The 23,487-nt window shown below is 39.2% G+C and overlaps 1 protein-coding gene across 1 annotated transcript in view; it reads left to right on the plus strand.

Annotated features, from left to right (window-relative positions):
* PATJ (PATJ crumbs cell polarity complex component) overlaps positions 1-23,487 on the plus strand; it is a 362,302-nt gene that overhangs the window by 238,115 nt on the left and 100,700 nt on the right. The window contains exons 29-30 of the mRNA XM_032839752.1: positions 768-859; positions 20,361-20,433. Coding sequence (XP_032695643.1) covers positions 768-859; positions 20,361-20,433 — 165 coding nt within the window. The remainder of the gene's footprint in view (positions 1-767; positions 860-20,360; positions 20,434-23,487) is intronic.

The raw sequence follows: 23,487 nt of genomic DNA on the forward strand, positions 1-23,487 counted from the left end.
GTTGGGTGAAATAAAAGATTGATTATTGCTCTCATCGTAGTGTATCAGTGGAAAAATCTGGAGTGAAAAAAATTGGAGTGCAAATGTTTTTAGATCATATTTAGGTGAGTTCAATCAAGTTAAAAATCCCACCGTATCTTAGATAAGAGCAGATGGCTCATTGATTGAGTATAGTAAAATGTTTCTGTGCAGTTGATCTAAAATTTGATTTAAAATGGGAATATAATATCTACCTCCTCTGGAGTAACAAAATTTATGCTATGTAATAACCTTGACACATTTACAGAATCATGTTTAATGGGCCCTCCAGAACTCTGGTGAATACCACAGCTTGGTCTGTTTTCTACATCTTTTAGGAATCTGGAAAAGCTGTAGGAAATATATCTGCCGTAAGGTTTTTGCATTTAGCTCAACTACTGCTTTCTTGAAGTTTAGCAAGAGTCAAGAACTCTATATTCTTTATTAACTGCTCTCAAAACCGAATTTAAGAGATGTTAATAGCTGTTTAGAATTAGTATTTGAATCGTACTACAAAGACTATGAAGATTTTTAGCATTGTAGAGTCCTACATGGAACCACTTAAAAATGAATGGACTTCATTGTTTAATTCCAAGTATATGCCCATCTGTTTGCATGAATGTACAAATAAATACATTTATTTTTATATTATTAATATAATATCTATTAGTAATATATAATATATATTATTTTTATACAAAGTATACATATTGCATTTTTACAAGTACACTTTATTTTTTCCCAAATAGATAAATAATCAGATCCTGTATGGAAGAAGTCACCAAAATGCATCTGCCATTATTAAGACCGCCCCATCAAAGGTCAAGCTGGTTTTCATCAGGTAAGATAGATAAATGTGTGGTTTTCTAAAATCGAAGATCTCTTCTGAAGTTGCTATTATTTTGTAACACTGTCTTGTCTTTGGTTTGTCTAACAAAATCACCATATTCTAAAAATACATTTTCCTTTTTTAACTGTCACTTTAAGGAAAGCATAAATTGTCTCAATTTTGAGGTTTTCTTGTTGTTTACATTTGATATGATGTAATTAGTGGTTGAGGTTGGTATTTGTATTCAGTTTTTTAAATTTCTTCCCTTCCTGGAGCTGATCGTCCCCTCAGTAGAACCTTCTAGTTTCCTTCTGTCACCAACATGTGGTATATTTGCTGACTCATTGATGTCTCCATCAAGGAATAGGCAGGAAAACAGAACCCAGGACATTTTAGGAACTTCATAGTAAGAGTGCTGGTGAGAAATCCAGAGGGGATCAGATGTGAGGTTTAGAGTTGTGTGGTATGTTTGCGTTTCCACATTTTCCCTTACCCTACCTGCTACCTGACTGCATCCTTCTGGCATAAATAAGTCAGACTTTGGAATTCCCACTGGTGGTAGCTATTGTTGCCTCATCATCAATGGAATGTCTCATTCCTTTTATTGGACCAAAGTGGCTGATGAATCTGAATTTCATTAAATAATGTAACTAACCCTGTCCATTAACTGTTGCTCTGGTTTAATTTTCCTTCTGAGTCTCAGATAACAGCTGTAAAATGAGAGTAATAAAGCACCTACCTCATTCATTGTGATATGCAAAAAATTTGAAATGTTGATGTTGAACACACCCTCTCACATAGAGTGGAGGCTGAAAGGGTGTTGGCTGGTGTTTCATGACAGATCATTCTTCTTCCTACTGTGACTGGTTACCTGTCATTAAGACCTATCCATTCTTAGGGACCCCTGGGCTTCAGGGTTAGTCTCATTCCCAGATGTGGGCACTAATGTAGGTGACTGATGTACCCTTTCCCATGCCATCATTTCAGCTTGCAGGGTGTTGTTGCTGCTTTGCTCCTAAGGAGATCCTGCATTAGTAACCTCTCTCCCACCCTGTGGTCCTTCCTGGATTTCCAGGTTTTTACTCTTTTTTCCAAAAGGAGAATCCTTTCTCCTTCTCAGTCTTGTGTGTTAAGACAGCCTCCTCTTGCTCACTCACCTTGAAGTCCTCATCTCCTTTTTGGGTTTCTCTGCCCTTCCTGTTGCCAGAAATTACAAAATTAGAGTTAGATGCTGAAAACATGAACAGACTTGAGGAAAGGTCAGCCACTCAAAGCAATGAATGTGTCCCCCATGGACAGAAATGCCCGCCGGCTTGAACACCTTGCAGAGAGTCATGTGAGGGTTCCGTAAGCGGGCACCCACAGCACCCACCAGTGTGTGTGCTTCACCCTCAGCACATGGGGGCAACTGCTGCAGGTGCGTCCTTAACGTTGCTCTCACCTCTTCACCCATATGAGGCCATCCCATTTTAAAGAGCAAAAAGAAAATTGGATGGGATCCAAAGAAAACCATCCACGCAATTAAGTAGTTAGGAAATAGAACCCTCCTCCTTCAAGGAAGAAAGGGTACATGATTTGAAATTATCTAGAATACAGAAGAGAAAGCTGAGGAGAATTTTAATAATAGTAATGAAGCCCTATTAATTTAGTGTCTGATGATTTCAATTTTGATCATTCAGAAGAGATCAGAATCAAGGAAATCACTTGTTCAGTAAATTAATAGTGTAAGCATGATTGAGGATACCACAGAATACTTATTTACTGGAAGGGATTTGAAGCAACTTAGAGGTATCAATGTACATTCCAAATATGTAATCTAATTATGAACCTTTCTTGCACGGTCGTTAAATTGTAGTGCCTAAACACATAGTCCGCATTCAGAAAGCTTTATTGAATAAATTGCCTTTCAGCTCCTTCTAATCAGTTCCAGATAATTTATTCTCCAAAGGCAACAATCATAGTAAGTTAGTTTTATTTATTTTGTGGACTTAAAGATACATAGAAAAAAAGATACATATGGATAAAAAATAATTCATTATTTTACAAAATTTCTCATACTTAAGTCCCTCTCAGTACTTTCCCAAATAATCTAAGCTGGGGAAAGTTTTTCTGGCTTCCTTTGTAAACATAAAATAAGATGCAGGTGTGATTTTTGCATAGTCTATTATCATCCATTTTGAGACTGTGTAAAGAAAAACGAGTTTAAATTGCATCAAGACAGATGTATGCACTGCTAACAACCTTTTGTTTGATTCAGTAGATACGTATCTGGTAATTTGTCTGCCAACGTTTTATTAATGCTTCAGTTTCCATAAGGGAAGGAATATTCATCTGACTGAGAGCCTGAGAGCTCTTACCTAAGTGACAAATTCTTTTCTAAAGCAAGCTTGAACTCTGAGGCTTAGTGATTAAGACAGGAAACCCTAGATTCACCCTATCTCCTGAAACCTGACTCTAGAATACCCCAAGTGTGTGAGCTTGTGCAGTTTCCTGAGAGGCAGTATGCGGATGATATAGTTACCTCAGGGCGCCTGGGCAGCTCAGTCAGCTTAAGCAGCCAGCTCTTGATTTCAGCTCAAGTCATGATCTCAGGGTCTTGGGATCAATCCCCACGTCAGGCTCCGAGCTCGGCTCCTAGCTCAGTGGGGCATCTGCTTGAGCATTCTCTCACAATCTCGCTCTCTTTCTCTCAAATAAATAAATAAATCTTTTTTTTTAAGTCAAGTGCTTAAATATATAGATAGATATTTATAGCTATTTCATAGATTGTCTAATGTGTTACTATGTATAAATTGCCTGATGGTATGGGCTCACCAATGTTTGCAGTGTGATGATGAAGATGATGATGGTAGTGGCCTGAAAAGGGAGGGAGAGAGAGAAGGAGGTTACAGAAGTTAGGGAGAAGGAAAGAGAGGGAAAAAGATAAAGTACTCCTGTCCATATATTTGGTCTCATTCCAGAATCTTTTTTTTTTTTTAAGATTTTATTTATTTATTTGACAGAGATCACAAGTAGGCAGAGAGGCAGGCCGAAGAGAGAGGGAGAGGCATGCTTCCTGCTGAGCAGAGAGCCCGATGCGGGGCTCGATCTCATGACCTTGGGATCATGATCTGAGCTGAAGGCAGAGGCTTTAAGCCACTGAGCCACCCAGGCATTCTCATTCCAGAATCTTGAGTATTTTTTTAAGTGAAGCACATTCACAGTTTAACAATTTTAATTAACATCATAATGGTTAAACACTAGAAAAGATAGAGCATTGGATATTGTAGATAAGTGATGAATCACTGAATTCTACTCCTGAAACCAGTATTGCACTGTATGTTAACTAACTAGAATTTAATTAAAAACTTTTAAAAATCATTAGAAGAGATAGCTACAGGTATTATGTAAATCATTTCTAATAAATGTTAAAATAAGAGACATGGACATAGCCTACCTAAAACATCTCTGTTGTTCTGTGTCTGCTGCTGCTTCTCCTTCTCCCCCGCCCCTTTTTTTTTTTCTTCCCAGCTCTACACCCACCTGGGGCTTAAACTCAGGGCCGTGACAGCCCAGGAGTTGCACGCTCCACCAGCTAAGCCAGAAAGACACCCCTCCTCCTCCTCCTTTTAAGTGATGGCCTGGTATTCTAAGAAGGAGTAGAATACCGTTTGATGAAAGAATATATAAAGAAAAATCTAATTAACATGAAGTAATCCCCATGTCAATAAAATATGTTATAATAGATTTTACTGGGATGAGTAGCATCAAATAGTGTCAGAATTTAAAACACTTAAGGAAATCAAAAAAAGAAAAATATTTCATGCACTGTGTATATCACCAGTGGGGGTATAATGGCGGATTGGTGACCTATTTATGTGTGGCAACCTGTGCATTTTCAGTGCTATCCAGCACATCATCCTCTGTCCTGCAGGCTGATTATCTACTTCATCACTCCTTTATATACACCCCTGCCTGTAGGTTACCTCTTTCAGACTACTGGTATCAGAACCCTAGTTGTGCCTATTTCGGAACCAAATCCTAAAGCAGGTAAGTACTGGTTTCCTATCAAGTGTCAGGAGGTTAATACTTAAATCATCCCAGCACAACAGGTGCAATTACACTTCCTTTAAGCTGCATAACTTACGCTGTATAATGTTACCTTAAACACTGATATTTAGAAATTGTATTTCTTTATAGTTAGTGCTTCTATTTGCTAATCCCTCCTTCCTTAGTTGAAATTAATGGATGCTCGGTGCATTTCCATCATAGAGAAATTTTTGGCTTCTATACCTCAGCAGCTCTTTTCCAAATTTATTGACAATCGAAATAAAAATGGGAACTGGCCACAGATTTGGGAGTATGATTAGCAGTAATCACAGAAAGCTGTTAAAATGTGCTGCAGGCAACATTGTAATTAACAGGGGCCTTTAGTCTGTAGTGATGTACATTTGTGTGATCACGTCCTTGTCATACGCTTTTAACACTTGTATTTATTCATATACTAATTGATCTGTAGTTCACAAGAGGTCTATGAGTCATTAGTGAAAATTAGCAACTTGCTGCTGTGTATACATGACTTACAGAATCACTACCCCCCCCCCGCTTTGTCCCCACATTAGATCCTGGACAATCCCATAATCACGTCCTTGTGTCTGTAGCACATATGGACTTTAGTATACTAGATTATTCTATGGTGGATAATCCAGATGTATTTTACAATCATGAATTCTTACTATGTAGCACACATTCAATTCTGTGGATTTTCCTATTCAACATATCCCCTCTACACAAGTGCTATAATTTTAAGTACAGGAGGAGAGCTATATTAATACAAGAAAGAATGAATTGCTGTATTTGGCAGTGCAGGGATCCAAGGAGATTAATGATCTTGCCTGCAGCTCTTGTCATACCTTCCCCCACTATCGAAAATTAAATGTCACGTATAACAACTCACTCTCCATTACTTAATTACATGTGGAAAATGTGTACTGTATAAAAACTCCTGGGGCTAGAGGAGGCCAAGTGAAACTGAACCCCATGGAAAGATTTAGTTCTGGCTGTCAGGCCCCACTGAGTCAAAGTGGACTCACCGTGGGAGCCACCATACAGTATCGATTGAACATATGTCTTGTTTTGTAATTAAAAATATAGTGTAGCTCGATATCCTCTGGCCATATCCCTAAAAGATGACATTGACCTGAAATTATTGTGAATGTCAGAGTCATCTGTGGGAGAAGTCCACCTGAAGAAGCAAACTGAATGCCTGTTTTAAAAATCCTTACTATGCTCTCAAGTCTATCTAAATAAAGAGGGAAGAAGGATTGTGGGAATAAGCAAGAGTTTTACTTCCATAAAGAACTATTTATGCATTTAATCAACAAGTATTTGCTGAGTGCCTACTTGTGCTGGGGCTGTGGAGTCAGTGATAGAAAGAACACAAGCTCTACCTTGAATGAGGAGGCAGAGAGTAAGCAATCTGAACCTTATCCAGGGATAAAGGTGCTATAGGGGAGAGGGGTGCCTGGGTGGCTCAGTGGGTTAAACCTCTGCCTTCGGCTCAGGTCATGATCTCAGGATCATTGAATTGAGCCCCTCATTGGCCTCTCTGCTCATCAGGGAGCCTGCTTCCCCCTCTCTCTGCCTGCCTCTCTGCCTGCTTGTGATCTCTCTCTGTGTGTCAAATAAATAAATAAAATCTTAAAAAAAAAAAAGGGAAGAACATAGGGGAGACATAAGTAACCTAATATTTGGAGCCTTCAGGAAGGTATTACAGAGAAAGATGCTGGAGCTTAGATCTGAAGGATGAGGAAACAAAATTGTAGTATGCACAGAAACCCAGAAGTTTCTGGAATTGGATAGTATACCCAATGGATATCTGTATCTGAACATTTACTACCAGGAGAAAAGCAGTCCTACTTTAGGAAAGTGTCACTGGATGAATACAACTGTGTACATTGGCCACTTTGAAATCTGTGAGGAAGCATCCTTCTGACTCTTTGGGGTCATTAAAGAAATCTGAGTGCACAATTAAATATCATCCATGGGATATATACCAAGTTTTGAGGAAGAGGCCTGTCATTAACATAGAGTTCTTACTGGCAATTGTGGGAGAAAGAAAGTTAGAGACCCTCTTTAATTTCAGGGCTCTTCTGTTTCTTTGTTCAGTTGGAGCACGTGTTAGACCTATGGGAGTGTCTCAAGTGCTCTGAAATGTTGACACTTGCTTCATTTTTCAGTACTTGTTTCCTATACTCTCCATATTAAAGAGTAACCTCGTTTATTAAACTTCTATTTATAAGTAGAATTTATAAGCCTTTTAGTTCAAGGACAAAGTGGAATTGGAGTATTTTGATCTTTTGTCAAGACACTGGAATTTATGCATCCAAATAAGAAGCATCGTTCCCTTGACCGACTGTGTTCGCCTGGGGAAGCTGTGCATTTAATCCAGTGACGATTCCGTTGGGTCGTACATTTCTGGAATCATCTTGAAAGCCTATGGCATACTCTTTTGAATAGCCACGGGAGCCATACATTTTCCCTTTTTTGAGGGCGGTTGTACCTAATCCATGTGAAGTGACCCCAAATTTTGCATGATCATTCCTGAATCCAGTGCATCCGGTGTATTAGGTAAAGTGTTGCTACCAAACTTTCTTTTTTCTTTTTTTTTTTTTTAAGGATTTTATTTATTTATTTGACAGACAGAGATCACAAGTAGGTGGAGAGGCAGGCAGAGAGAGAGGAGGAAGCAGGTTCCCTGCTGAGCAGAGAGCCCAACGTGGGGCTCGATCCCAGGATCCTGGGATCATGACCTGAGCTGAAGGCAGAGGCTTAACCCACTGAGCCACCCAGGCGCCCCGCTACCAAACTTTCTTGCATGACTTATAAAATATCTTAGAAAATCATTTTTATTTCATGAACAGAATTGGTCATTATTTTTCTTTGCTACCCCCCCCTTCCTTAACATAGTACCATCTTGGGGGAATGAAGACTGTATTTGTTTGATTTCTTTTAGCACTCAGAAACCTCTAACAGTGTCTGGTTACAGAGATGAAGTGGGCAGTTTTCTCTTCATTTTTGTTTTTTTTGTTTTGTTGGCTGGTCAATATTTTTACTCCTATCCTCATAGAATCTCTGACACACACACACACACACACACACACACACACGCACACACAGTGTATGTACTGTGGTGGAATAGTAGAGCCAGAGCATCTAGATGCCTCTCTCCCTTTGTGGAAGCTGAAGGAGCCATGTAGTTCACTGCTGAGGTGTTGGTCATGTGACCTATGCTTGAGCAATATGGTACTTAGCTTAAAATAGGAAGCAAGTAACATGAGTGATTTTATATGAATGGTGTTTATTTATGAAAACCCAAGGCCTTAATGGGAGGTTTCTTCTATGACTTCATTCTGTTTTCTTGCTTCCTTGTCCTCTGGAGGTCTCTTAGTTTCTGTATGTTCCAAGTCCAATCATGTAGCCTGCCTGTGTTTTGTGAGATCCCAGTATCCCTTTAATAAATTCCCTTTTGCTTTAGTTGGTCCAACTTCATTTCTCTTGCTTGCTGCCAAAGAATCCTAATGAATGGGAAGAGTGATAAAAGTGAGCTATCTGAACAAATCATGAACAACCAGAGTAAGATATTTGGTTCTTTCTGTACATTTTCCTGTCACCTGTAGGCTTTTAACCTTGATTCTGAGAATTTTTTATCCTTCAGACTTATTTAGAAAGCACAAGACCCCTGAGCAAGTCTTTGCTGAGGATCTCTAGGATGGTACATTTCTACTGTCAGACCATTCCCTGGCTCTTGGCATGAGATTGCCGTGATTATCTCAGAGGAATCAGGCAGGATTCATTCTGGACTTACATACCTGGGGTGGGGGGAAGTTACCTTTCCCCAGAACATGGCCTTTTGGGGAGGGCTGGATATCTGAACATTAGTCCTTTGCCAGACAGGATAAGGAGAAGGTGGCTAAGGGTATCTACTATATTATCTTTCAGAAAGAACCTCTTAGAGAAATTTATTAGGCTAAGTCATCCCATCCATCCTATGCTCCCCACATCAACCCTTCCGCCAACCTGCATTGCCAAATATTTTATGAGTCACCTTTTCCTCTGCACAACTGGCAATAATCATTCAGAACTTGCCTGGGGCCACCTTTGTGAAATGTGGGTCTGGATGCTGAGTTACTCCCAAAAGCCCTCATTAGTTGTTGGTATTGTTGGGAATGCCAAGTAAATAAATTTCATGATTCTATCGTTGGTCATTTATTTCAGATTCAGCATATTGCTGTTTTGGTGGTTTCATCCAATTGGAAATTGAAAACTATTCAGTCTGTTCATAGAGTTAGAAATATATCCTGGTATCTCTTCAGGAAGGAGTTTTGCTCCCAATGAAATGTAATGATGTGCTTTGTTGTGTATGTGACTTCTGGTTCATTTATTATCGAGCTTTCCCTGCCAAATGTTAATTCAGTGTCATGTCCCAATTAATATAACAAACATAGAGTTTATTTTTTCTATCCTCAAATGTCTTACATCACTATATTTAGTATAATCAGAAAATAATATCTAGACCTATTTAGCTGTGTTCATGTGTTCCTCATTATTCATTGTGTGTGTGTGTGTGTGTGTGTTTAAACAATATGTGAGGAACTAGATTGTAGTTGTAAGCATTTTAGAACAGGTTTCAAAACAGTGAAATCTACCTACTCAGCTATCCAAGCTGAATTCAGGCACATAACTTCTGTCTTTGATACAGTGCTGTTTTGTTGGGAAAAAATAAGATCCTATGGGTTTAGTGAACATGAATTTCCAAATGGCAGGACGGCAAGAGTCCAGAAGACAATAATGATATTTAAGTTATAGTCTAAGTATATATTCTCATCATACTTGCACAATTATTTTTGGTCTCAGAAAATTTTTTTAAATCATGAAATCTGTGTTAACATGAAATCTACCATCTTAACCATTTTAAGTGTACCCTTCAGTGACATTAAGAATATTCATGTTGTTATACAAGCACGACCACTGTCCATCTCCAAATGGATAAAAATCTGTACCTGGTAAAAATAATAATAATAAAAAGAAGAATTCCCCATTCTCCCTCTCCCCACCCACAGCCGCTGGCAACTATCATTCTACTTTCTGTCTCTAACTATACTAGGTACCTTATAAAAATGGAATTATACAGCATTTGTCCTTTTGTTACTGGCTTATTTCATTCACTTAAAAGTTTTCAAGGTTCATGCATGTTATAGGCTGTCAAAATTTTTCTCCTTTTTAATGCTGAATAATGCTCCATTGTTTGTATATACATGTATTTTATCCATTTTCCTGTCAGGGGACACTTGGATTGCTGCTGCCTTTGAATTTTTGTGAGTAGTGCTACTATGAACAGGAGAGTACAGATGACTTCAAGAATCTCTTTGGGATATGTACCTAGAAGTAGAATTGCTAAATCATATAGTTATTCCATTTTTAATTTCCTGAAGAGGCTTTGTACTGTTTTCCATAGCAGCCTACCATGACATCCTACCAGCAGTGGACAAGTGTTCCAGTTTCCTCACAACCTCACCAACACTTGATATTTACGGGGTTTTCGATAGTAGCCATCATCTTGGGTGTGAGGGGTATCTCACTGTGGTTTTGATTTGCATTTCTCTGCTCATTAGTGATGCTGAGCGTCTTTTCGTGTGTATATTGGCCATATGTATGTCATCTTTGCAGAAATTTATTTTCAACTTTTTTGCCTATGTTTTTTTCAAAGATTTTAATTATTTATTTGGCAGAGAGAGATCACAAGTAGGCAGAGAGGCAGGCAGAGGGAGAGGGGGAAGCAGGCTCCCTGCTGACCAGAGACCCTGATGTGGGGCTCCATTCCAGGATCCCGAGACCATGACCTGAGCCAAAGGTAGAGGCTTAACCCACTGAGCCACCGAGGTGCCCCTTGCCTATTTTTTTTTTATCAGTTTATTTCGTTGTTGAATTGTAGGAATTCTCTATATATTCTGGATATTAAGCCCTTATCAGATCTATAATTTGCAAATGTGTTCTGTCATTTCATGGGTTGCCCCTTCACTGTGTTGATTGTGTCCTTTGATGCACAGAAATTTTTCATTTCATTGTAGTCCAGTTTATCTATTTGTTGTTGCTCCTTGTGCTTTTGGTCTCCTATGCAGGGTATCATTGCAAATTTAATGACACAAAGCTTTTCCTCCATGTTTTCTTCTAAGAGTGTTACTGTTTTAAGTCCTATGTCTAGGACTTTGATCCATTTTGAATTAATTTTGAAAGTGGTGTAAGGGAAAGATCCAACTTTATTTTTTTGCATATGGATATCTAGTTTTCCTAGCGCCGTTTGTTGAAAAGATCAGCTTCCCTGCCCACCCCCTCCACCCCCATTGAATGATTCTGGCATCCTTGTTGAAAATCATTTGACCAAATATGTGAGAGTTCGTTTCGTGACTCTCTCTTCTGTTTCATGGGTCTGTACATCTCTCACTATGCCAGTATCACACTGTTTTCATTCTCTAGCTTTGTAGTAAGTTTTGAAATCAGGAAGGGTGAGACCTCCAACTTTTTCTTTTTCAAAGATTGTTTTGGCTGTTCAGGGTCCTTTGAGATTCCATATGGATTTTAGATGGAACACACTCACTTTGAAAGATGTAGAAATGCTCCTTAGATCCCTGACTGTGATAAATGAAAAGTTAAGGCATTCTGCATTCACATACATATACCACTGATTACATCACATTTTCTTTTCCTCATTCATAAATTGTTGTCATGAGCTCATCGTGCTTTCCTGAAGAATAAGTGTGTTCTTCTCAGAGCCCACTAATCTTTCTTTTACCATAATTTGTCGTGTTCTTTTAGAGGTTATATTGGAGAGAGTATCTCCTATTTATTCTAAGGAAGTAGTCAATAGTTGTTGGATAAATGCTTCAAGTAACATGTTAATGAAATCCTAAGAGATTTACAGTATGAATTATGGTTATAACTTTGATGGATGAGCAATAAGGGTATGGGGTTTTATCAACAAATCCCTGTATATGACATGTATGTGCTTCCAAGATTGCAGTAAAGTATTCCTGGAAGGATAGAATGACGTTACCGAGAAAAGCTATGTAAATAGTTTAGAAATGCAGAGGAGGGAGAGATTACTGTTGGAGAAGTGAGTTCAGCAAAAGCTAATTAATGATACCTGGGTAGATTTACATAGGAAAGAATTGAGTCCCAAACTGCATGCACAAACTTAATTCAAGCATTTTGAAGTACTTTCAGATGCTAATAAGACCATAGAGTTAAATAAGTTCTTGGGGTGCCTGGGCACCTGGGTGGCTTGGTGGGTTAAGCCTCTGCCTTGGGCTCAGGTCATGACCTCGGGGTCCTGGGATGGAGCCCTGCTCGGCGGGGAGCCTGCTTCCCCCCACCCCACCCTCTGTCTGCCTATTTGCCTACTTGTGATCTCTCTGTATCTCAAACAAATAAATAAAATCTTAAAAATAAATAAATACATACATAAGAAGTCCTTTAAGAACTTCTAAGATATATAAATAAATAATTATATATCAGGCAAAACAAGCACCTATAGGGGGAACTCTGTGATACTGAGTTATTCCGATTGCATTTTCAAGCTTGTCGAAAAGGGGGTGTTTTTCATAATTGAGAAGTGATTTGGATTCACTGAGACATAGAGAAAGCAGAACAACGAAGCCAGTAAGGTTACTCTTGCTATAGTATAGAAAAAGTGAAAAGTCCATGAATTAGGATGGGGGCTCTGGGACTAGAGAAAAAGAGAGGGAAGAATGAAATTTAGAATGAAACCATCCATTTCTTTGGATATAAGGGTTAATGGTTGAATGAGTTAATGGTAACAGCGCTCTTAGTCCCTGGAAACTTAAGCATCTGAGACTGGACATCATGAAACCATAAAACAGTAAATGTTAACGATTGTTATTGTGCTGTCGTGCTTTGACATTGACCTTATCTTACAACAGTTCTGTTAAAAGATACTATCCCAATTTTCAAGAGTTTATTTATTTGTCAGAGAGAGCACAAGGAGGGGGAGCAGCAGGCAGAGGGAGAACCAGGCTTCCCACTGAGCAGGGAGCCCAATGCAGGACTCAGTCCCAGGACAGTGGGATCATGACCTGAGCCAAAGGCAGGCACTTAACTGATGGAGCCACCCAGGCACCCCACTCTCCCAGTTTTATAGGTTAAGAAACCAAGATTTTAAAAAGTTGCTTGGTATCTTGCTTATATCTTAGTGATAGAATCTGTACCTTTGCCTAGGTCTGCCTCACTCTAGCTTTCTTTCCAGAATAGCATAGTTCTCTTACTTTGATATAACAATGAATTAATTTTTTAATTGGGGCATTAGTTACACTCAGTGCAATAAACTTGATGTGTTCAGATTGTTGTTTTGAGAATACAAAACATACACTTGTGTAACCATCACCCAAAACAAATACATAGAACATTCATTCATCCCAGAAAGCTGGCTGGTGCTCCTTTCTAGTCGTCCCTAGATAACATTTCCTGATTTCTGTCATCATAGATTAGTTTAAGCTGTTCTTGAGCTTCATGTAAATAGAATCAAATAGGATTAATTCTTTTGTGTCTGGTTTCTTTCATTTTACGTAATTTTTTTCGAGACTTACCCATGTTGGTATGTGTATCTGTAGTTTGTCCCTTCTGTGACTAAGATTCCAATCTACGGACATACCATAATTTGTTGGTCCATTTTGCTGTATGTGGACATTTGGGTTGTTACTCGTTTTTAGCTGTTCTGACTACAGTAGAAGCATGACTTTTAAAAATAATTATTATAGAATCAACTTGTATAGAGCATGTTTGAGTCAAGATAAACTCAAGTTATGCTTCAGTGAACTTATAGCCAAATCTCAGTGGCTTAAAGCAGCAGGGGTTTATTGCTTCATTGTGTTACATGTCCATCAGGGTTCAGCAAGGGGCCTCACTGCTCTCCCTGGTCCTTCCGATACCCAAGGCAAGATCTCAACATGTATTTCCATGATTACCGAGTATTTGGTTCAAATAGTGACTCAACTTTAAAGGAGAAGAAAAGTATAAGCCAGAGGATTTATGAACAGCTCTAATTACTATCACAGAAGAATACTGAGGGACTTACACTCTGCTCTATTTTTTACCATGTTACCTGCACTGTCATGTTTGATGAGTATTTTAAAGCACTTTACAGTCATTATATCTATACAAGGACTCGGCAACGAAAACCTGACACTTGGAACTTAAGTATGAAAAGTTGATAGAGTGAACCAACTCAGACCTTTCATGCTTTTTACCCTAAAGAAAATTATGAAAGAGCTTTAAGAGTACATTATGACCCAGTCGAACTTTTGGTTTGGGAATATTGGCTTGGGTATATAAGAGAAGAAGATACATGTGGTTCTGGGAGAGGCTGCTAAAATGGGAAACACTGTAGTGTGGTAGTCAGAAGAGTAGATCTTTTTTTTTGTTTTGTTTTGTTTAAGGTTTTATCTACTTATTTGAGAGAGAGCATGAGAAGGGGAAGGGTCAGAAGGAGAAGCAGACTCCCCGCTGAGCAGGGAGCTGGATTCAGGACTCCATCCTGGGACTCCAGGATCTTGACTTGAGCCAAAGGCAATGGTTTAACCAACTGAGCCACCCAGGCACGTAGAAGAACAGATCTTTTTTTTTTTTTTTTTTTTTTTTTTATTTAAAGATTTTATTTATTTATTTGACAGACAGAGATCACAGAGAGGCAGGCAGAGAGAGGAAGGGAAGCAGGCTCCCTGCTGAGCAGAGAGCCCGATGCGGGACTCGATCCCAGGACCCCGAGATCATGACCCGAGCCGAAGGCAGAGGCTTAACCCACTGAGCCACCCAGGCACGTAGAAGAACAGATCTTGAAGCTAGACTGTCAGGTGGGAATCTCAGCTCTGCTATTCATTAGCTTTTTTAGTTTAGTCAGTGTGCTTACCCTCTGTGTAAAATGAAGAAAATAATTGTAATTACCACATAGAGTTAATCTATGAAAAGCATTTAGAACAGCGGTACATGGTAAGAACTCAAATGTTATGTTTCTGGTGACCATGTTTTCCAAATCCAAGAGTTTTATCATGTATTTGTTTTCTTTTGCTGTTTAACAAGTTGCCACCAATGTAATGGCTCAAAACAACACCCATTTATTAGCTCAAAGCTCTGTAGATCAAAAGTGTGGTACAGTGTAGTTGAGTTCTCTGCTTAGTGTATCACAAGGCAGAAATTGGTGTCTTGGCCAAGCTGAGTTCTCATCTGGAGCCTTGGGAAAAAATCAGTTTTCAGGTTCATCTTAGATGATGTCCTTTAGTTCCTTGCTGATTCTCAAGTGAGGACTACTCTCTGCTCCTAGAGGCCATTCACATTCATTGTTGTTGTTGTTTAAGATTTTATTTATTTATTTGACAGACAGAAATCACAAGTAGGCAGAGAGAAGAGGAAGCAGGTTCTTCGTGGAGCTGAGAGCCTGATGTGGGGCTGGATCCCAGGACCCTGGGATCATGACCTGAGCTGAAGGCAGAGGCTTTAACCCACTGAGCCACCCAGGCACCCCATTCACATTTATTGTTACATGGCTTTCATAATCCTCAGACCAGCAGTGGTGCTTCTAATCTCTGACTTCCTGTCTCTGACCTCCACGCATTCCTTAGGATTCATGTGAGACAGCCTACTGATTTAGAACATAGGGCACTGAAGCTCTGAGAAGTAAAATCTCCAGAGTTGAAGGACCCATGTGATTAGGTCAGGCCAACATGATAATCTTTGTCTTAGAATCAGCCGTGCTGTATAATATAACCTAATCATGGAATTGAAATTGATCCTATTCAGTATGTAAACCAGGGGCAGGAATCTTGGGAACCTTCTCAGAATTCTGCCTAACACCAAGTACCAGCGGGTGTATTTTATAACAATAAAATTGAAATCAGGTCCTAGAATGTGTAGAATATATAAATATATTCCACAAACAAGAAACTGAACTGGGAGTGTTTCTAGCATCCTTTTGGAGAAAAACTAAATTGACAGTTGCTGTATAGTAATTCCATTATTATAATTGTTTGCTTATTTAGCTATAGTCCTCACTAATTGCTAATATCCTCACTAATTGCTAATATCAGCAGACATGCAGACATGCATTCCTCACTGTGTAGCTATAGTCCTCACTAATTGCTAATATCATCAACACCAGGAATGATGTTTTATTTATCTTTGTACCTATAGTATAAATAATAAATAAACATATATATATATATACATATATATATATTCAAAACAAAATCAGACTTATATTACTGAGTTTCAGTGAATTAAAGTAAATCCTGGCCAGCTTAAATTAAAAGGAGAATGCATTGTAAGAATACAGGGATGTCTCAGGGACTCTTAAGGAGCCATACAGCTAAGGCTGAAGAAAAGGAGCCAGGATGACTGCTGAGTCATCCTCAGAAGGGACGTCTAAACCCCCTCTTTAGCCTTGAGCATTTCCATTGGTATTATCTAGCTATTACACTCGAGATCTTTGTGCCTGCTCTACATTTTGAGTCCCTGGGAAAGAATCTGATTGGCCCAAACTAAGACAGGTGTTTGCCCCCTACATCCACTGAGGTTGAGGCAGATCATCATTGTTACACAATAGACATTGCTACTCTGGTCCCTTCAGGGAATCGCTGTGACCTGTACAGACCCCCAGGAAATGTCCGTTAAGGTGGCAGATACTCATAGCTGCCTGGCTGGAGGCAGTATACTGTCATTAATTCATTGAAATAGCTTGAAAAACTCAGGGCATAGTTTTGATAGTTCTGCTTCCATATCTTTTTCTTACCTTGTTAAGATCACCTTTATTCAACAGTACTCTCTATCAGGTACTCTGTTGCAGGCTAGGGGGATGCGGAGATAAGATCCCATCCCTGAGCTTGGAGAAGGAGAAAGAAGAGCACAGATGATTTCAATAGAGCATAGCAAATACAATGATACAGGCATATATACATGCAGGGTTCTGTACTCTGGAAAACTATTCCCTTACCCATGGTGGCATCCCATTACCTCTCTCAACAGCTGTTAAAGATAATTATAAAATACCAACAAGCAATTACAATTTCTGATTGTGTCCTGTATGGGGCACCTGGGCCTAAGAAACTTACATTAATTATCCTAGAAAGGAAAGGAAAGTTATGAAGCAAACAGATTTTATTCCTTATGAGAATCATAGGAGAGGAGGGTTGGGAGAGTCCCCAGAAGTCTTTCAGGTTAACTGCTTATTTGAAGTATAAATGCCTTCTCTCCTTTGGCTTCCCTCTTGCTACTCACTTCTCTTTAAAATTGTCAGATCTTTCCTTGCTTGATGTGGAGGTATGTGAACACTCCCTAGTAAGTGGATTATAAAGGATTATGAAAAGTAACTTCTTAAAGCAGTTTCCTTCTCTCTATTGAGAGTAATTGTAGGTTTTCTATTTTGTGAGTTAAAAAAAAATTAATGTGGAATTTAAAGGCCATTAAAGTCATACTAATTTAGAGAAAACCATTAAATTATGAAGGGATAACTTGGCTGATGTGAAGTAACTTGGTCCAGGTAATCATGACTTCTCAATAAGAATTTATGTGCAGCCATATTTTTAATGCTAGTAACCTTTGAAAGAAGTATGAAAAGCCATCTGCTTAATTACTGCCAGATATACTCAGCCCCATGAGCTCTGAATCTGGAGCAGACAGGTCCCCTTGGCTTTCAGCTCTTAGCTAAAGCTGAGTTCTGTTGTGTTATTCAATGAAGGAAAATGAATGCAAAAGGGAATTTCCACTTTGAAAATGCTGTTACTTATCCAAAGGTAACTGATTACTTCTTCCTATATGAGCAAACTGCTAAGGAATGGATTGTACTCCCTGAAAAACAGTAGCCATCTCATAATATAATTAGCGCATGCTCAAGGCATCTGTAATAGTGTCAGAAAAAACCAGATACATTCTTCATGCACTGTCACTTTTCGGTTTTAGTTTTATCCCCTTTTTGCTTTGGTTTGGCTCATATGCGAGATAATCCAAGACTCTCAGAAGGTTAGAATAAGGAATGGTACCTAGACTTCATGCCTTTATTTATACTCTGCTTCATTCCACAAAGAATTTACATCAGCCTAGAATTCACACAGTTCAATTGAATTCTTGCAGTCCAGTTCATTTAACAACTATGTTAGGATAGACCATTTGCCAGGCACTGTTTGCCCTAGATAATACGAGAGAGAATAGGAAAGACAAGCCTCCTGTCCTTGGAGTGTTTACCATCTAGGAAGGCAGATTGGAAGCACGTGTTCATACAGATCAGTTAGGTAAATTATGAAAGACACAGAACTGCAACCTTTGTATAGGGTGCTATGCACATACAATGGAGCTCCTGGAAGACTTGTTTCAGGAAACGATGTTTGTGGTCAGCTACGAAGAAGAAATAAGAGCACGAATCAGACAAAGGATTTGAGGAACAGACATGCAGAACAGAAGAGGATAGGGCTAGAAAGTGCCCTGAGGTGGATGGAGTTTAGCTCAGCTGAGAAATGGAAAGAAATCTCAAGTAGCTGGACTGGAGCAAAGTGAGTCAGGAGAGGAGAGAACAAGAGGAAGCCAGAGATGGGGGCTGGGGCAGACCACTCAAGGCCTTATAGCCTCCCCCAAAGTTGTGGACTTGATCCTAAGGATAATAAGAAGCCATAGGAGGATTTTAAGCAGGGGATAGAAAGATAATCAGATTTATGTAGAAATATAATCAGATTTAGAGCCATAATAACTCTGCTGGGTGAAGAATAGATTGGAGAAAGGATAAAGACTATATAAGTAGGGAGACTAAATACAATGCTCTTATATTAACTCTGGTGAGAAATGGTCATAGCTAGGGGCACCAGGATGAATCAGTTGGTTGGATGTCCAACTGTCAGTCTCAGCTCAGGTCTTGATCTCAGGGTCATGAGTTCAAACCCCATGTTGGGCTTCACACTGGGCATGGAGTCTACTAAAAAAAAAGGAAGAGAGAAAAGGAAGAAAGAAATGATAATAGCTTGCCCTAGGATAGGATGGAAATAAGTGGAAAAACTCAAGATACGTTTTGAAGATAGAATCAACAAGACTTCTTGATTGGATATACAGTTGAGGGATTAGAGGTTTCAAGAGTGCCTCTTTGGTTCCTGGTTGAATAACTCTGTGAACACTGTTAACATTTACTCAAATGAGGAGGATTGATTGTGGAACGTTCCGGTGACTGAGTGGTAATAAGAGATCTATTTTATTTGAGATACTTGTAAGAAGACATCCAGTGGAGATATAAAGTAGGAGTTAGAGATCAGATATTAAGCTCAGAAAAAGACCTGGGCTAACTACATGAATTTGGAAGACATCAATACATAGATGGTCTTTTTACTTAAGGGAGTAATTCACCTGCTTAAGGCTATTGAACTCAAACCGGAGGAGAAGGATGGGTGGATTATAATAAAGACAGACGTTTCAGGTAAAGGCAGTGATAGGATTAAAGCAGCAAAGCAGGAATGACATAGACCAATGGATTTTTTCTAGTGGGTAAGAAGTAAAAAATAAAATGGGGATGGATTTTGAGTGCCCTTCCAAATCAGGGAGTGGCTATCCTGAATATGAATATGGTCATATGGGAAGAGATCTGTGAGGAGTCTTAGGTCTTTGCATACCAGGAAGAAGCATTTTTGTGATCTCCCATGGTTTATACTGTGAAACCTAAAGTCAAACGTCCCATAAATCTTAAGATAATTATAATGGTTTTGCGTCATGAATGAAGAGTAAAGGTTAGATCTCCCACAGAACCGCTGCTTATCATTTGCTGGTGGTAATGTCATGGAAATAGGTCCAAATAATTAGAGCTGGTATTCTAGGAATTGTTCTGTGCCTCTGGCCCTGGTGATGAATGTTATCTCCCACCACCTCTGCTTCCATTATGATGAGGAGGCGTTGAATTAACCCACAAAGCATTATCTGTCTGGATCTCAGCTCTCCCCATCCATCACACCTCACAGTGTCCACCCATGGAGGGCCTGTTGTACGCATCCCTTCATTTGGCATCATCCTTCACTTGGCAAAACAAAGTTAGAAGCCAAGTGAGGAGGCCGGGAACCTTTCCAGTTCAAAGAACAAAATGCTCTGGACATTAATGGGCCGAGAGGTTAAACACGGCCATTTGAAAAATTTATACTCCGCAGTGCTGAGAGAGTTGATGTCTTTCCAAAATGATCCCCAGCAGCACCCGACTTACTTAGCAGGATCTAGCTCACCCCTAGCATCATCATTCTCTGTCACTAGAAACCATTTCCCAGTGTTCCTGGGCCAGTATATCCCTTGGTGTGCTTAGTAGCTTTGCAAGCTTAAAACCAGTATATATTTGTGCATATTATTATTCTAAGGTGCTTTGTATACATTTTGAACAGAGGAAATGGTTGTTATTTGAACCAGAAACTTAGCATTTGCTGTGTACTGATTCTGCCTATTTTCACATCCACAGAAATGAAGATGCAGTCAATCAGATGGCTGTTGCTCCCTTTCCAGTACCATCAAGCTCCCCATCTTCTATTGAGGTAAGATGGCTCCCAGTTACCATGTAGTGATTTTGATGGATTTGTCAGGATTATTTTTTTTCAAATCTAGCAGTTTTGATTTTCAGTATCTGGTATTCCAAATTCATAGAATTTGTTAAATAGGGAATTTCTCTAATTAGAAAGTATTTGAGGATTATAAAGTAATATAAAATAGGGGCATCTAGTAATATAAAATAGTGGCTCAGTGGGTTAAGCGTCTCTTTTTTTTTTTTTAAAGTTCAGTTAGCCAACGTATAAGTACATCATTAGTTTTTGATGTAGTGTTCAGTGATCCATTAGTTACATATAACACTCAGTGCTCATCACAACACGTGCCCTCCTTAATACCCATCACCCGGTTACCCCATCCCCCCCACCCCCTCTCTTCTGTAACTCTCAGTTTGTTTCCCAGGGTCCAGAGTCTCTCATGGTTTATCTCCCTCTCTGATTTCTTCCCGTTCAGTTTTCCCTCCCTTGTCCTCTGTGCTATTCCTTATGTTCCACATATGAGTGAAACAATGTGATAATTGTCTTTCTCTGCTTGACTTACTTCACTTAGCATAATCCCTTCTAGTACCATCTGTGTTGATGCAAATGGTGGATATTCATTCTTTCTGATGGCTCAGTAATATTCCATTGTATATATGGACCACATCTTCTTGATCCATTCCTCTGTTGAAGGGCATCCCAGCTCCTTCCACAGTCTGGCTGTGTTGTGGATATTGCTGCGATGAACATTGGGGTGTATGTGCCCCTTCTTTTCACTACATCTGTATTTTGAGATAAATACTCAGTAGTGTAATTGCTGGGTTGTAGGGTAGCTCTATTCTTAAGATCTTTTAGAACCTCCATATTCTTTTCCAGAGTGGCTACACCAGCTTACATTCCCACCAACAGTGTAAGAGGGTTCCCCCTTCTTCACATCCTTGCCAACGTTTGTTTCCTGTCTTGTTAATTTTTACCATTCTAACTGGTGTTAGGTGGTATCTCTTGATTTCAGCTCAAGTCATCTCAGGGTCATGAGATTGAGCCCAGCCTTGGGTTCTATGCTGAGTGTGGAGCCTGCTTAAGATTATCTCTCTTGCTCTCTCCACCCCTTCCTCAAAAAAAAAAAAAAAAAAAAAAAAAGAAAAGAAAAGAAAAAAAAGTAATATAAAATTATATTAAACACATTAAAACTTAACATAAGAATATTTCTTTCCTTGAAGTTCCTTAAAGTTGGGCATTTCAGAGTTTATTAGAAAAACTATCTCTTTTTTTTTAATTTATTTTTTTGAGCTTTTATTTAAATTTCAGTTAGTTAACTTACAGTGTGATATCAGTTTCAGGTGTACAATAGAGTGATTCAGTAAATGCATACATCACCTAGTGCTCATCAGGACACGTGTACTCCTTAATCTCCATCACCTATTTAATCCATCTCCCCATCTCCCTCGCCTCTGGTAACCATCATTACCTCTTTCTCTATAGTTTCAAAACACTTTATTTTTTTTTTTTAGATTATTTATTTATTTATTTATTTGACAGAGATCACAAGTAAGCAGAGAGGCAGGAAGAGAGAGAGAGGGAAGCAGGCTCCCTGCTGAGCAGAAAGCCTGATATGGGGCTCGATCCCAGGACCCTGAGATCATGACCTGAACTGAAGGCAACGGCTTAACCCACTGAGCCACCTAGATGCCCCTCAAAACACTTTAATACCTACTATCTATGATCACAAATATCTTTAAATAATTACTTTATTAATGGAGAAATTACTAGTACAAGATTGCGATCACGTTGATCACCTTCTAGAGTTAGACAGACATATATCAGATAGCTATATAATCAAGTGTCTCCTCAGCTGAGGGAATATTACACTCTCTTCACATTTTTATTTATTGAAGTATTTTTATTTTTTTTTTATTTTTTTTTTTTTTTAAAGATTTTATTTATTTATTGTACAGAGAGAGATCACAAGTAGGCAGAGAGGCAGGCAGAGAGAGAGAGGAGGAAGCAGGCTCCCCACCAAGGAAAGAGCCCGATGTGGGGCTCGATCCCAGGACCCTGGGATCATGACCTGAGCCGAAGGCAGAGGCTTTAACACTCTGAGCCACCTAGGTGCCCCTATTGAAGTATTTTTAATTCCAAAAAGAAATACATCCTTATTGTAAATAATCAAGCCATGCAGAATTATTAGGGGAAAAAGTTAATTTTCCTTTCCCCCCTCCCTGAGGAAGTTATTCTTTAGTATTTTTCCATATTTCTTCCATACTTCCATACTTCCTTACTTCCATACTTCCATACTTCCTTTTCTTCTACAACAAGAATAAACAGCTATACATGAGAATAATACCTCTTCTAGTAAAAACTCAACTGTATACAATACATCCTTTCCATTCAACAAGCATGCAGGGAGTGCATGTTATGCATAAGGAAGTCTTTGGGATGAGAGACACGGGTATGAATAAAAAAGAATGCTCCTTGCTGTGGTTCAGCTTACATTCTAATGAGGAAATTAGTGAATAAATACACCAAGAGAATTATCAGTAGTGGTCAGTGCCTTGCAGGGAATTAAAATAGGGAAGGTAGCTTGTGACCACTTCATCTTGGACAAGGTGAACTGTAAATAAGATGAAAATGGTAAGGAGCCAGACACAGAAATAAAGGGGAAGAGCTTTCTTTGTAGGGAGGACAGAAATAACTCTCAAGGGAGGATGTGCTGGGGCTTTGGACGGATATGGCCAGAGGCATACTTGGAGCTTGGAGGGTGGTAATGGGGCGGGAGCTTTGAGTCAGAGTGAGAAGTTTGGGTTTTAGCCTATTTGTGCCAGGAAACCAGTGAAGGCGAATGAGGTGATTCAGTGTACAGTCTACTAGGTAGAGAATGGACTGCAGGAAGGTACAAGAAATAGGCTAAGAGGTAGAGACCCACATGAGACCTGTTTGCAGGTAGATGAAAATTGTGGTTTGGTGTTGGAGGCAAAGAAAAGTGAGTGGATTCTTGGTGTTCTGGGTGTTGAATCAGACTTGATTGATTAAATATGGGAACTGAGAAGAAATAGAGCATGAATAAAT

Source organism: Lontra canadensis, unplaced genomic scaffold (genome assembly GCF_010015895.1).
Source record: "Lontra canadensis isolate GAN:19392208 unplaced genomic scaffold, GSC_riverotter_1.0 scaffold109, whole genome shotgun sequence".
Taxonomy (NCBI): Eukaryota; Metazoa; Chordata; class Mammalia; order Carnivora; family Mustelidae; genus Lontra; species Lontra canadensis.